Below are 16,324 nucleotides of genomic sequence, written 5' to 3' on the forward strand. Positions count from 1 at the left end.
AGCAGCCTTCGAGACAATCAAATAAAAATAGAAATCACCAAAGCGAGTTACTTTTAAATTTAATCCTATAAATCCAGCTAACCTATAGTAAAAGTCTTTAAGTCGACCTTATCTTTGGTTATGGACTCTGAGAATGTGTTATTTGTAAGGGGTCCCAGTGGTTAAAGAGGAGCTTTCTATAGTCAGGTTATGTAATTTATATTGTCCTGTTTCCCTTTGACTTAAGCTTCTCTTCACTTGTAGCCTCCGAAATTAGTTAATATTGAACAAGTAAAAAAGCTGTAAGTTCGGCCGGGCCGAACTTTTAATACCCTCCACCATTTGGTACAAATTTGGCAATTTCCAAAAAATAAAACCCGTTAAAAATTCTGTTAAAATCATAAAAATGCCGAATGCTTATACGACGACGTGGGCCTGCATAGGCAACTTTTGTCATAAATTATTACAATATTTAAATGCGAAACTTGAAGAGAAATCTGTTTATAATGTAGCTAAAATCATCAAAATACCGTATATCGGGGGGTACCGTTATATGGGGGCTATACGAAGACGTGGACCTGCACAGACAATTTTCTGGCATGGGCTGAAGTATCCATTACGAACTTCACATGCGAAATTTGAAACAATCCCTGTAAATAATGTCGCTAAAATCATCAAAATACCGAATATCGGGGGGGATACCGTTATATGGGGGCTATATGAAGACGTGGACCTACATGGCACATTTTTTTACTTTGGATGTTGTATCCATTACGAACTTCAAATACCAAATTTGAAACGATTCCGGTAAACAATGTCGCTAAAATCATCAAAATACCGAATATCGGGGGGATACCGTTATATGGGGGCTATATGAAGACGTGGACCTACATGGCACATTTTTTTACTTTGGATGTAATATCCATTACGAACTTCAAATACCAAATTTGAAACGATTCCGGTAAACAATGTCGCTAAAATCATCAAAATACCGAATATCGGGGGTACCGTTATATGGGGGCTATATGAAGACGTAGACCTATATGGCTCATTTTTTGATTTAGGATGTAGTATCCACTACGAACTTCAAATACCAAATTTGAAACGATTCCGGTAAACAATGTCGCTAAAATTATCAAAATACCGAATATCGGAGGGTACCGTTATATGGGGGCTATATGATAACTTTGACCTACATGGCCCATTTACGAACTTAACCTGCCTACTGGGCCTACTGGCCTACGGACAGACAGACACACAGACACACAGACAGACAGACGGACATGGCTAAATCGTCTTAGAATATTACGCTGATCAAGAATATATATACTTTGTTGGGTCTGACATGAGTATTTCGAGGAGTTACAAACGGAATGACAAAATTAATATACCCTCCATAGTATGGTGGAGGGTATAAAAAGGGGCTCAAGGAGATCTAAAAAAATAAAAGTGCCCTCTATGGCTACGTTATATAATGTACCGACGTTTGAGGTTATCCACTCAAATGCAGAGGTCTCTAAAGGTCGGGTACTTTAATGAAGTGACATCTAAGGCCAGGTACAGTGACTAAACTCGAATCGATAATATCAGTCTTTAGAAATGGCCTCTAAAACCAGATACCCTAAATATAAAGATTTCGCAGAACAATTTAACGAAACAGAGAAATATATAGCCAGATTATTTAAAGTAGTGGCATTTTGAGGTCAGCTGTTCTAATGTCCCAGATGAGTATTATTCTTAGGTAGCAGTATTTAACGCCACCTAAATAATAAAGCCTTCATAAAGTAGTGTAATCTAAGATAAAGCATCTGTAGGTTTAGGCCTATCAACGAAGCTACTCAGATGTAGGGGTCTTTGAAAGTAATTACTCAAAAGTTGAGGAGTATTCCTGTAGTAGAGACTTGTAAGACCAGCAATTTTAAAATTTGAGGCAGCCTTAAAAACTAAGACAATATTAGGCCTGGTTATGTAAAAGCCTGGTTATATAAAGGTCTCCGAAGCCAGATACTCAAAGTCCAGCCCTTTAGTCCAGCCCTTTATATGCGTTGAATTGAACATTGACTATTAGAGTCATTGGTAAAGTTACTTTTTCCACAATTTTGTGTAGCAATTTTATAGCATAACTTTAGATCTGAAAAGAAATGCTTTCGAATTGAATATAAATATGCTAAAAGTATAGAATTAACAAAATAGCATAGCATAGCGTAACCTTTAAACAAAAAAATTGTTTGGAGGTCCTTAAAGTATGCTATAAAAATATAAAATTTGAAAAAGTCTCATATGACTCTAACATAATTTCTAAACAGACCTTAAGGTGGAGACAAGTATATCCAGCTTAAATAATACACAAGCCTATGATACTAGTGACTCAAAGTAGATACATCTAGTGTTGATAAAAATACTGGAATATACTAAATTAGGAGAATTTTGCCCCTTTCAAAGGTAGATTTCAGAAGGCGATGTCCAATTTTGTCGATTTATCTAAACCCAAAATAATTTTAACGACGTGGATAGTCCCCACACTTTATATAAGATTTAAAATTTATTGAAAAATTGAATTTTTGTGGGGGGGGGGGACGATAGTGCCCATATTCGAACCTGATCTGGACTTGCCCGATAGACTTTTGTACATTAACATCGAAAAATAAATATTTTGTAGGTTTAGTTCCTCCCCAAATTGTTTCGAAATGAATTTCGGAATATGTCAATATTTCTCTGCCCGAAATAAGAATAAAGCTTCACAGAAAATCATTTTCTACAATTACTTTGCACATAGCATTAATTGAAGACGAATGTTTTATGTTAAACTTATGAATATGTAAGATAAGATAATATCATGACATCCTTAATATCGACCTTCCCGAACTTGTTATCCATCATAATTTAAAAAATAAACAAGTAAAAAAGCTGTAAGTTCGGCCGGGCCGAACTTTTAATACCCTCCACCATTTGGTACAAATTTGGCAATTTCCAAAAAAAACCGTTAAAAATTCTGTTAAAATCTTAAAAATACCGAATGCTTATACGACGACGTGGGCCTGCATAGGCAACTTTTGTCATAAATTATTACAATATTTAAATGCGAAACTTGAAAAAATCTGTTTATAATGTAGCTAAAATCGTCAAAATACCGAATATCGGGAGGTACCGTTATATGGGGGCTATATGATAACTTGGACCTACATGGCCCATTTACGAACTTAACCTGCCTACTGGGAAAGTATACATGTGTGCATTTTAGCCTTCTATCTCAATTTGTTCGAAAGATAGCGTGATTACAACAGACAGACAGACGGACGGACAGACAGACAGACACACAGACAGACAGACGGACATGGCTAAATCGTCTTAGAATTTTACGCTGATCAAGAATATATATACTTTGTTGGGTCTGGCATGAATATTTCGAGGAGTTACAAACGGAATGACAAAATTAATATACAGTATAGTATAGCCACTCTAATTTACCTTTCTTTACTTTGCAGAGGAAATGCACAAATTCATTGCCGAACAATTACAGACGGGCCGTGTTCCACTGTGTATAAATCCACAAAGTGCAGCATTCAAAAGTTTTGCCAGGTAAGCTATAAATTTTCCTTTACTCCACCCACCTAAAAAAAAAAAAAAACACTTAAATGTAAGTTCTCTAAACCTTAAGCGTCAAAACAATGACTGCGTCCTAAAGAAACTCTTCTAACATAATGTTAACATTAATTTTCTCTCTTATATTACTAAAACCCCTATTTTTTGTACAATATCCTTTTTGAAATCTTCAAAGTAAATTAATTTCTTTTTCTTTAATATTTTGCCTATTGTTATTTTTTATTTCTTTGCAACTACAAAACAAACAAAAACAAAAAATGAAACATAACAATAAAGCCAATAAAATAGCAGAGATCAACTACAAAATAGTTCTACTGCAAGAAACACTGCTGCTGCCGAAACGAATGATGGATCAATGAAATGATCTTCAAAACAAACACACAAGAGAACAGATGTAAAAACTAATAACAAAAAATATGATATTCTAGGCGATTAAAAAATGCATTTAAATGTTTTATAAAAACAACTCAAATAGATATTAAAACTGATCATTTATCGCAGCGCCCAAAAGTATACCTTATCAATTGCAAAAACATCTCAAGAGCTCATCAATTTATGAAATAGTAGACATTGATATGAGTATAGGGCTGAAAATGTTTTAATAATACATTATTGATTTAATTACCGCCTCATCAACAAGCCATGTCTTAGGTGAGCCATTGAATTTTGAACACTTCTCGAGCAAGAACAACAATATTTTAAATTTGTCTTTTCCTAGAAAAAAAAAATAAAAAGAGAATTTAAACAATAGTCTGACCAGCAAAAGAACAGCATAACTGCCCATGTATTTAAACGTTGCTTAAAATAACCTAGTCGTTGACGTCCTTTGTGAATTGTGGCCATAAACAGGAAAGTCAAGTAGGTCAGTTAAATGAATTTATTTGAATTAAATATCCCCTCCCGCCTTCGAAAAAGCCCATTAAATTCTCCCTTATCATTCTGTTTTTATATAGTTTCTTTTTTTGCATTTAACAAAATAATAACATGGAAAGAGAAAAGAATATAAAACAAAAGCACAAACAACAATTTCGTAAAATATTCGTAATTAGTATTGTTTTGCGTCACATACTTTCAGGCGCACACCACATGATAATTATTATAATTTTAACTTTTAATTGTCAGAAAATACATTTTTACCATTTTCCAATTAATTACGCTGACGAATAAACAACAAATTGCAGCAAGTATTTGTTGCACAAATAATTTAATGTGTGGTAAATTGTTAACAACTATTATATAGTTCGTTTTTTTTAATCATGTTAATTAAGAGAAAATTACTGTCATTTGATCTGTAGCCATAAAACCATGTGAATTGTTATTTTTTGGGAAGTGGATCACAACTGCCCATAATTTTTATGGAACACCGAAATGTTGAAGAACGGAAAACGTAGAAGGTGATAAGAAATTGGGAAGAATAAAAAAACTGGGATTGAACAATGTCTGCTGAAAACCAAAAAAAAAAAATATTTTATATATATATTAATATATTTTTTAAAGCGAACTCAGCTTTGGCTTTGTGGCACGTGGCGCCATCTAAAAAAAACAAATGTTGCCAATATACTCCTCTTCAATATTTGTGAACTAAAATCCGTTCAACGTGATCCGATAACGTAACGGCCATTACTTTCTTTTTATACCCTCCACCATAGCATACAGGGTATATTAAGTTTGTCATTCCGTCTGTAACACCTCGAAATATACAGGGTGAGACACCCTCCAGAATATTTTCGAGATAATATTCGGCATTTATTCTGATGCCACGGTCGATTAATACGAGCGGAGAGCGACCATCGGCTGTTATGGCGGCCCACACCATCACCATGGCCGGCGCTTGAGTTATGGTGGCCCACACCGAAGGTGCACATTTTCAGCTGACCTCTTTGGCAAGTAAACACGATCATTTTGTTTGTTTACAAACGGGTGGACGACGAATGTTTTCTCATCAGAAAAAACCAAATTCGGCTGTTCACCACCTTCGGCCAAGCGAAACAACTTTTTACCTCTTTTGAGTCTATTTTCTTTCTGTTGCGGTGTAAGTTCTTACACTTTTTGGAATTGCAATGGCCTTACCCCGAGCTCATTTTTCTATATTTGCCGAATGGAATATTGCGATATGTTCAGCTCACGAGCCATTTTTCGGCCACTGCGATGCAGGTTTCGATCAAGTCGCTTCTTTATTTTTAGAACCATGTCTGCTGATGTTCCTTGACGTCGGGCTACGCTACCAGTATCACGGTAACGAGCGATGGTACGAGACACAAAAGATTTATTCACATTTAAATGCTGGAGTGCTCTAAGGATAGCCACTTGTAGGTTTCCAGCCAAATATAAAGACATCACACTATCACGCTTGAATTTCAATACGAATAACTTATTTTCTGGAAAATTCTCACCAAAATGCTTTTGTACGCTTGTAAACAATATAATGAGCTATCACTGGAATAATTTTCAAAATTTGGCAACATAATTTATATTGTGCTTTGGATGATTAGTATTGAAAATGAGATATATCGGTCGACATTTTGGTATAGCCGCCATATGTACCTCCCGTTATTCGGTATTTTGATGATTTTCGCCTCATTTTTTTCACGGATTTGTCTAAAAATTGTTATTTGTTGGGTTCTAGTTCCGGTGGCGGAACATGTATATACAGGACCACGTTTTGGTATAGCATCCATATAACGGTACCTCCCGATAGTCGGTGTTTTGATGATTTTTGCCACATTTTTCCACGATTTGTCCAACAATTGGTATTTGTAGATCGCAATGTGTTCTAACTCCGGTGGCGGACCAAATGACCTGAATTTTGGCAATTCCGACTGAATTCATCGCCAGAAAAAAAGTACTTAAAGATTAGTGAAAATCGGTGCAGATATAGCTCTAGCTCCCATATATATGTTTCATCCGTTTTGAGGTTTAAGTCTCTCACATTCATAATATACACTCCACATCAATGATATTTGATACCGGATATCAGATGCAGCTTAGAAATAGCTCTGCCTAATTTTATCAAGTTCGGTTCAGATTGGATGTACCTCCCATATATATCTTCAACCGATTTCGGGTTAATTCTTCACCAAATTGCCAGTCCAAATGACCTGAATTTTGGCACATCCAACCGAATTATGGCTAGAAACATGTATTTAAAATTTGGTGAAAATCGATTCAGATATAGCTATAGCTCCCATATATATATATATATATATATATATATATATATATATATATATATATATATATATATATATATATATATATATATATATATATATATATATATATATATATATATATATATATATATATATATATATATATATATATATATATATATATATATATATATATATATATATATATATATATATATATATATATATATATATATATATATATTTCATCAGATTTGGTGTTAAATTCCCTCACATGCGTAATATGCACTCCACAACAATGAAATTTGACATCGGGCATCAGATACCGCTCGAAAATACCTCTTTTATCGAGATCAATTCAGATTTTTGACATAGCTTCGATATAAATCTTCATCCAATTTTACGGTTATTGCTCACCATATATGTAATATCAGGCCAAATTGAATAGATTTTTTTTTTATATTCAACGGAATTTCTCCATTTGGTGAAACTCGGCCCGGTATATCTATTGCTCCAATAAATATTTTTTAATATAATTCTTATCGAAGTCATATTCTGCACTATATAGCAATGTTATTTGGATCATACTTGGTATGATCTACTTCACTTAAATTTCCAATATAAACGTTTTTCTTACGGGAGCTCTACTAGATATGAATAGTGGTGTAGGGTATCATATAGTCGGCCCCTCCTGACGTTTGACCTTTCCTTCCTGGTTTTACAATAATTTTTTGCTCTAAAAAACAAGTTTTTCATAATGAAATCAATCAATCGAAAAAAAAAATATGTTTTATTAAACACTTTTTCGATTTTATTGTACACTTTTGTAAATTTAAAAACAATTGACAATAATTTTCTTTTAATTATTAAATAAATCCCATAAAAATGTAAAAATTGTTCATATCCCTTAATTTTTTTTCTCAAAATTTACCATCAACAAAATATCATATTTCATGCTTCTTCTTACTAATAATTAATTCCAATTAATGATTTATGTGTGTGTGTATGTTAATGATGACAATGACAATTGCATACATCGTTTCATTCATATTTAAATACGTTTTCGTTGAAATCGTTTGTAAATAATTATTTTATTCATATTCCTGTTGTGACTAAACTTTCAATTATTAACCGCATTTAATATAAATACTATAACGTAAATAAATTTTTGTATTTTTCCATTCTAAATGTTAATTAATAATTTAATGATAATAAAATGTGTTTTTCTCCTTTTTTGTTTTGTTTTTTGATTTTTTGTTGAATTTTATGATTTTTTAAATAAAAAACTTATCATTTATTGTCCCTAGTTTAACATCGACGAAATTATAATGCTAGAGAAAATCAGTCAGAGAGAGAGAGAGAGGGTGAGAAATTAGAGAACCCCCAAAATCAACGGCACATAAATTCATGACTTCACATCCACCATTCATCGATTGACCAATTAATTAGAGCATCCATCGTCCGCCCCGCCCCCTGTGTTTCGGAATGCATCCACCATCAACCACCTTCCCCCTACTACTCATCCCAGAGTGTCAATTTTGTTTTTGAACGTCGCAAAAGCAGCAGTGATTATTGAGTAGAATTATTTTGTTGTAACGTTTTATCGACTTTTACATCATTAGTAGGCTTGACCAAAGCTTATTGCTAAAAATTGTTTATTAAATTTAATTGTTTTTAAAATTTTTTGTAACAATCGTTTACATCTAAGGTCAAGTCTTTATATTTAGAGCCATGTCATAATATATAATTCTCTAAATAATTTGGTTTTTTAAATTATTTTTTCCTATACAATAAATAGTTTTCGTAAATTGTCATTTTTACCGGCATATATTTGCATTTTTTTTTTTTTTTAATTTTAATCTGTCTTAATATAAGTAAATAAATTACAAATAACGTTCGTCTTAGTATATTATGTGACTTCAAATCAAATTGTAAATATAAAAAGAGAATCTTAATAAAAATGTATATGCTGTCCTTTTTTACAATATTATTTGTTTTTGTATGCAAATTTATTGATATTTATATTATCGAAATAATTGAGTTATGGAAAAATCAGTGATTTCCCTAATACTAAGCCTCGGTTGTGGTTATGCGAAAAAAACTGTATTCATAGGTCTTACACTCAAACTTCTAAAATCAAGAGGGACATTTCGGACACTTCCCGTCCATGAAAAATATTTATCTTTTATTATCAATATCCGCTGATATTACATATATGGTGGATAATAACCGTAAATACAAACAAAAATCTGAACCGATCTCGATAACATTTGCAAGAGGTATTTTCGAGCAGTATCTGATGCCCGGTGTCAAATATCACTGTTGTGGAGTGCATATTACGCATGTGAGGGAATTTAACCCCGGATGATGGGAGCTTTAGCTATAACTAAATCGATTTTCACCAAATTTTAAAGAATGAATTCAGTCGGAATTGCCAAAATTCATAGCCATTTGGTGTACAATTAACCCGAAATTGGTTAAAGATATATATGGGAGCTATATCCAAGTCTGAACCGATCTTGATAAAATTTGACAGAGGCATTTTTGGGATGTATCTGATGTCCGGTATCAAATATCCATGTTATGGAGTGCATATTACGCATGTGATAGACTTTAACACCAAATCGGATGAAACTTATATATGGGAGCTATAGCTATATCTGAACCGATTCTCACTCAATTTGAAGAACTGAATTCCGTCGCAAGGGCCAAAATGCAGTCCATTTCAGCTGATATTAGCCATTGAGGCACAATAAACCTGAAATCGGATAAAGATATATATGGAAGCTATATTCAAATCTGAACCGATCTTGACAAAATTTTAGCCACTTATTTCTGAGCTGTATCTTATATCTGGTACCAAAGATCATTGTTATGGAGTGCATATTACGCATGTGGTGGACTTTAAATCCCCAATTGGGATGAAACATAGATATGGGAGCTGCAGCTATATATGAACCGATTTTCATCAAATTTAATTTACTTGCTTCTAGGCTGAATTCGGATTTGCCAAAATTCCGGTCATTTTGACTGATATTGGCCATTTGGTGAACAATTAACCCATAATCGGGTTAAAATTGAACCGATTCTCATTAATTTCAATAGGGTTCATCTTTGGGCCAAACAAATATTGTTTGGAGAATTTCATTTCAATTGGATATTAAATGCGACCTGCATTTTGTTCACTAAAATACATGGACGGACGAACGGACAGATGGACTTACATGCATAAATCGACTCAAAAAGTGATTCTATGAAGATCCTCAAATGTATCTATGGGACTATCTCGCTTTCTTCTCCATGTCACAAACATATGCACAAAGACATAATACCCTTTCCACTATGTGGTGTAGGGTATAGATAGGCGTTGTCGGTAATTGTCGTTAATTCAGCCGTTAAATAATACCCGAATTGCACTGCTCTACTAATTTTAAATTTGTGTGCTATTTACCAAGCTGTTTTTCACAAAATATGCATATACGGTATCAGTTATCGCAATTCTATTTCCGAAAAGTCTCATTAACTTGGTCATGACTTGGACTAGTAGTTTAATCGCAAGATTACCAGGTAGAATATTTAGCGCTCTATTTTGAATTTATTTTGTATTTATACACTACAATTTTTGTTTTTCATTGACAGAATAAATCACATTTCCAACATTGTTATATACATATACGTTTCAATATTTATATTTTCTATAGTTAAAAGATGTTTTTGAGGGAAAATGTTGGAAATAATTATGAGATTTTCAGTCTATTTAAGGCTTGTTTACACATCATGCTAGAGTTGTATGTTAAGCGATTCTTCAAAAATTTATATTAAGCATATTTAAAGCATACTTTTTGGCGCCCCCAACAAAATTTATCTACAGTATACAATATAAACAAGTTAAAAAGTTCAGCCAATGTTCGATTATTTATATATTTTGACTTCTGTTATGATTATTCAAATTGTTGAGCCTCTACGGAGTAGGTTTCGAAGGAATGGGCCAATATTGTGCATTTGGTATCGGACCTAAATAGATATGATATAATTATTGCAACGTGCCAGGTTGGGACTATAGACTTCTTTCTTCACTCCCTTCATTTTATATGAGATATGTGACAATTTTTAGAAAATCTTAAAATGTGCGTGATGTACCAAATATGGTAGACCGCAGCATTCCATTTTCACACTTCATCTCATACAGATAAAAATATGGGAAAAATTACAAGAAAATCGAATATTTATATAAAATTTTATGCGAGATCATAAATTCCATATTCATCTAAAGTTTCTGGTTAAGTTAAATTATTGAAAATTATGATCCTATGTGGGTGAGGTACCTCTTCTAGGGTTCGAAGATATATATCATCTTCACAAAAGATCATGTGTTAGCAAGAATATTTGTATGTGTGAAATTTGAAGAGTGTTAAATCTTTATTTCGCTTTCTCTGAGCGTTTTGTTTTCCAAAACCTTGAACCCTATGTGTGGGAGGTACCAGAAGGAATGGTCCGATCTCTTCCATCTTTATTACAGATGGAAATGATGGAAATATTGGAATGTACCAAATCTGAATGAAATCGGATGTTAGCTTCGCGTTTTATGAGATTCATGGATATTCAAAATTTTGACCCTTAGTGGGGGAGGTACGAGAAGGAGTGTACCAATATATTCCAAACTCTACACAAAACCTTTGGTTAATAAAAATATTGTGATTTGTGTAATTTGAAGACAATCGTCATTCATCATCACATTTTATAAGAGTTATCATTATAAAAAAATTTTGACACTTTGTGGGAGAGGTACTTGATGGAGGAGATCGATATTGTCCATATTCGCACCTGACCTAGCACTGATGCAAATATTAGGATTTATAAAGTTGAGCAAAATCGGGTTATCCTTTCCCTTTCTGTGCAGTAAATTATTTTCTTTGAAAATGTCTACCTTTTGTTGGGGAGGTACCCGAAGGAGTGGACCGATATTGCCCATCTCCGAACGTGATCTAGGTTTGATAATAATATTACGATGGACCAAGTTTGAAGCAAATCGGACCAGCCAGATAGACGGACGGATAGACATCGATAGATCGACTCCAAATATCCTGAAACGGATTTGGTCTAAAAGATACCTAGGATCTAAAACCGTTTTTCGATGAGGCACGTTTTGGCCGTATCAAATGATATATACCCTCTCTAGCCATATGGCTGAGGGTATAAATACGCCATTTGAATAATTTCCTTTATATCTTTGAGGCTAAACGAAGATCATTAAAATATCGAAATCTTTGTATAGACCCCTCATATGGGATGATTTGATGATTTTAGCGTCATGTGGAACTGCACACAAAATGTTTTGTCATAGGCTCTACTACCAGTTATGAACTTTGAATACGAAATTTGAAATCATTCGGGTGAATAATGTCGCTAAAATCATCAAAATACCGAATATCGGGAAGGGTACCGTACCAAGGCATGGACCTCCATACGAAATTTCTAAGCATAGGCTGTAGCACTCATTACGAATTTCAAATACGAAATTTGAACAATTCGTGTGAATGATGTCGCTATAATCATTAAAATACCGTATATAGGGTAGTGCCGTTTCATGGCGGCTATACGAAAACATGAACCAACACGGCCCATTTACGAATTTAACCTGCCTACTGGCAAAATACACATGTGTCAAAATTTTAGTCTCCAATTTCAATCCGTTCGAAAGATGCGTGATTACGACAGACAGAAGCACAGGCTGACATACAGAAATAAAAAATATATAAAAACTTTGTAGGTTCTATCTTGAATATATCGAGGAGTTAGAAACGGAATGACAAAGCTAATATAACCTCCATAGAATGGTGGATGGTATAAAAGCTGTGTAGAGCGCCTCAAAGTATGCTTTAAAAATGTTGAATAAAAATGTGAAACATTACATATAAATGTAACATAATCCTTATTGTTGCTTTATTACTAGTAATGGTAATGAATACAAAGATTCATTTAGTTTGTATCCTTATCGTTATCCTTGCTTTTATTGAATTAGAGTTGGCTAAAAAAATATTGTTGTTTGTGCTTTTTTTATTTTCTTTTCTATTTAAAAAAAAACAACTAATGTAAACCTAAATTAGAAATAGTAACTTGTTATTGCGTGAGTAAAAACGATTTTATTAAATTATTTCTCTATATTTACAGTTCAACAGTGGCACATCCTTCCGAATTGCCACCATCACCCCATCAATGGGAATGACGGCAAAATGAGGCCATAGCAGCCTAAAATTTTAAATTTTAAATAGTCCATAGTAATGCAAACAAGAAAAAAATAATAATAAAATGCCAGCAAATCTACAAAATACAACTACCTACATCTTTAGCATACATACATACATCATAACTACATACATCTACTATCGCAACTTTCCACAACCACAAAACTTCCATATAAACGTGATTTTGTAACCAAGAAGAAACGAAGAAGAAGACAAACAACAACATCTAGGACAACATTGCAACAAAGCAAGCAAGCAAGAACCATTTTTAAGCATAAGACTAACAGCATATATAGAAAGAAACCACCAGCCCTCCTTCAAAATTAAAAAAAGAAATGAAAACTATAACATGAAAATTCCACATCAAAAGGACTCTAGCAGAAGAAGAAAAAACCTACTGAGAAAGAGAGTAAATGGAAAGATTTCTTTCTTACAAAGGATACACCAGTTTGTTTTTTCACTTAACTACGAAACCACGAAGAAACTCTGAAACAAGCCGTAAGCAACTCTGCTAATGAATGAAAGCTGCCACAATTAAAAAAAAAGACGACGAACGAGCCAAGTAACTTTCATGCCACTACTTAAAGAACAGGATGTTAAAATAAGTAACCAGAAGAAATCATTCCACCACCGATAATTTTTTAACAAAAAAAAGAAAAAAACGAAACAATGAGAAGAAGAAACTCACACACACACACACACCAATCAAAAAAGTATATCAATTGAGAAACGAAAAAAAAAACAATTAAATAAAAATTAAACTCAAAACTAGTAGAAAAGCAGAAAAAACAAAAGAGGAGCAAAGAATATGCCACAAACAATACAGGAGTATAACTACTATCAAACGCACTAACAACAACAACCATTAAATACAACTAGTCTTAGTCCTTCTTTTTTATAACAAAACAAAACAAAAAAATAACAACAACAAAATATGTTAATGGATGCCAGCTGAGTAAAATTTCATCACTGAAACTTATTTGGATATTCCAAAAGCAAAGAAGGGAATATTCAAATTGAGCGAATATTCAACTTTGTAATAATTAATGTAGAACACAAAAGCATTAACAAACTAAATTTCGAAAAACAAAACTACTTTATAATAATTGTAAACACATGTAGAAAAAAATGTTTTTTTTTAATTCAAACTCTTGTCTCTATGTAAATCTAAAACAAAAACTCCAAACTTTTGGAACCCTAATATTTTTTCAGAAAACAAACACACATCCACACAAAAAAAAGAAACTTCTTAGTTTTTCTCTACTATACAAACAAAAAAAAAGCAAACACAACAAGAAAATTAAACAAGTTTTAGATAAAATTCCAAAAAAAAAATTAATTTATTAAATTTCAAAGCCCATTTTTTTAAAAACACATAATTTTTATATTCACGTAATTTTTATTATTATATTAAAAACGTATTTGTAAATTACTTTACCCTTTGTTTCAAGAGTCACTGTAAAAATATTTAGAAAACCAATTCCAATTTTGGATGACTAGGGGAAAACGGATGTAAAAAAGTCAAAACCAAATATGGCTTCTATGCTTTCAAAATCTTTTAAATATAGCCCAATTTTTGGATATAGAGCCAATATATTGAGTCATTTACAATTTGTTTTCGGCACTTCGTAAATGTTGTAGATGATGTCCGGATGAAAATAAAATTAGGCATGGAAAAATTGTATTTTCATTTAGAGTATAAATTTTTTTCATAAGAAGTCTTTTGACTCACATAGAAATTGAAATTTGTATCAAACCAATCACAAGTTCTGGCAAGAAGAAAATTAACAATTTTGAACCTTAGATTAAGAATGGGAATTAATGCAAGAAGACATTAAAATGAAATCCTTATCTCATTTCCGCAAGGAGTGGAAAGTAAATGTATTATTCGAGTACAAAACAGACAGTCTTGGAAATTGAATATATATCTTAAGAATATTTTTGCTAGCCTCCACCTGCTACAGAAAGTAAAGAAAAATTGGAATAGTTTTCAAGGGTGTAGTCCTCCGAGTAGAACCCTTATACCACAGGAAAACAGATGTAAACCAAATATGACATAAAAAGCCCAATTTTCGGATATAGAGTCAATCTCTTAAAACGTTTGAAATTTATTTTCCCATGTTCGTAAATGTTGTAGCTGATGTTTGGAAGAAAAAAAAACGTTCTATAATTCATAGGCCGACTTAAATTTTAATACAGAAGATTTTTTTTATAAAAAGTTTTCTCAGGCAGATCGAAATGGATGTTTGTATCAAAAAAGTGGAAAGTTCTGCCGACAAGAAAATATTGGTTTGTTCAACTAAATCCTTAACTCATTTCCCAAAGGAGTGGAAAGTAAATTCGTATTTTTCAGCTTTAAAAGAGACAATGAGGCCGAAAGGCTCAAAAGGAAAACACCCAAATGTTTGATTTTTGCCAACATGTAAACGAATTTAATATTTTATCTTACAGAAGCTATGCCAATATCTTCAAAAGGGCGTAAGGTCAATTTATTTAATAATTATGTCTTAAAACTAGAAACACACAGATTGAATAGGTCCCAACAATAAAAGGTATTTTTTTAAATAAGCTTTTCTTAAGAGCTAATTTTTGCTCAAGTTTCTCCAATCTACAACTCCCCACTTGCCATTTATTCATTTCGATATATCCTTTAGAAATAATGCCCGCCTATTCCATTTAGGCGACCAAAAGTTGTCTTTAGTGCACGTTTAGCCTACTAATCCACTCGAATTTCAAATGTCAATTCCATAGGGTATATGTCAAAAATTATTCACTGGATTTATGAATACGATTTATGTGACGTTTTTTAATAAGATTTTTTGTGAGCTAATTTTTGCTTAAGTTTCTCCAATCAACAACACCCTATTTGCCATTTATTCATTTCGATACATCAAGTTTTTAGAAATACAAAATTATGGCCGCTTATTCCATTCAGGCGAATAAAAGTTGTCTTTAGATTACGTTTAGCCTACTAATCCACTCAATTTCAAAAAATCAAATTGGTTTGATATCGAATTGGTGGCTACGTTTAAATTTTGAAATCCAAACGATTTCAAATATCAATTCTATACCGCATATGTCGAATAATATTAACTGGTTTTATGAATACGAATTATGTGACATATACGCTACGGATTTGATATGTGAAATCGATTGGATTTCAAAATTTAAACGTAGCCACCAATTCGATATCAAACCAATTTTATTGTTTTTTTTTACACATAACGAAATACCAATATCAAATACAGGCGAAAAAAATCGAACAGTACTTCATTTAATTTAAAACAAACACATTCATTTGTTCATCTTAAGCTGAGTCTTTTTTCCAGATTTAAAAGCTATTTG

At 32.6% G+C, this 16,324-nt stretch overlaps 1 protein-coding gene across 5 annotated transcripts in view; it reads left to right on the plus strand.

The window, feature by feature from the left end:
- The window catches only part of LOC101898556 (serine/threonine-protein kinase NLK), a 212,132-nt gene extending 198,137 nt beyond the window's left edge, over positions 1-13,995 (plus strand). For 2 of the 5 annotated variants that reach the window (XM_059124481.1, XM_059124480.1), the window contains exons 7-8: positions 3,465-3,558; positions 3,871-4,233. In XM_059124481.1, the coding sequence (XP_058980464.1) occupies positions 3,465-3,558; positions 3,871-3,946 (170 nt within the window). In that variant the 3' untranslated portion in view covers positions 3,947-4,233. Of the gene's footprint in view, positions 1-3,464; positions 3,559-3,858; positions 4,234-8,041; positions 8,720-12,905 lie in introns of those variants that run through there. The other 3 variants (XM_005186618.4, XM_020037887.2, XM_059124482.1) reach the window with 3 other exon arrangements.
- Positions 13,996-16,324: the final 2,329 nt, after the last annotated feature.

Source organism: Musca domestica, unplaced genomic scaffold (assembly GCF_030504385.1).
Source record: "Musca domestica strain aabys unplaced genomic scaffold, Musca_domestica.polishedcontigs.V.1.1 29, whole genome shotgun sequence".
In the NCBI taxonomy this organism is placed as follows: Eukaryota; Metazoa; Arthropoda; class Insecta; order Diptera; family Muscidae; genus Musca; species Musca domestica.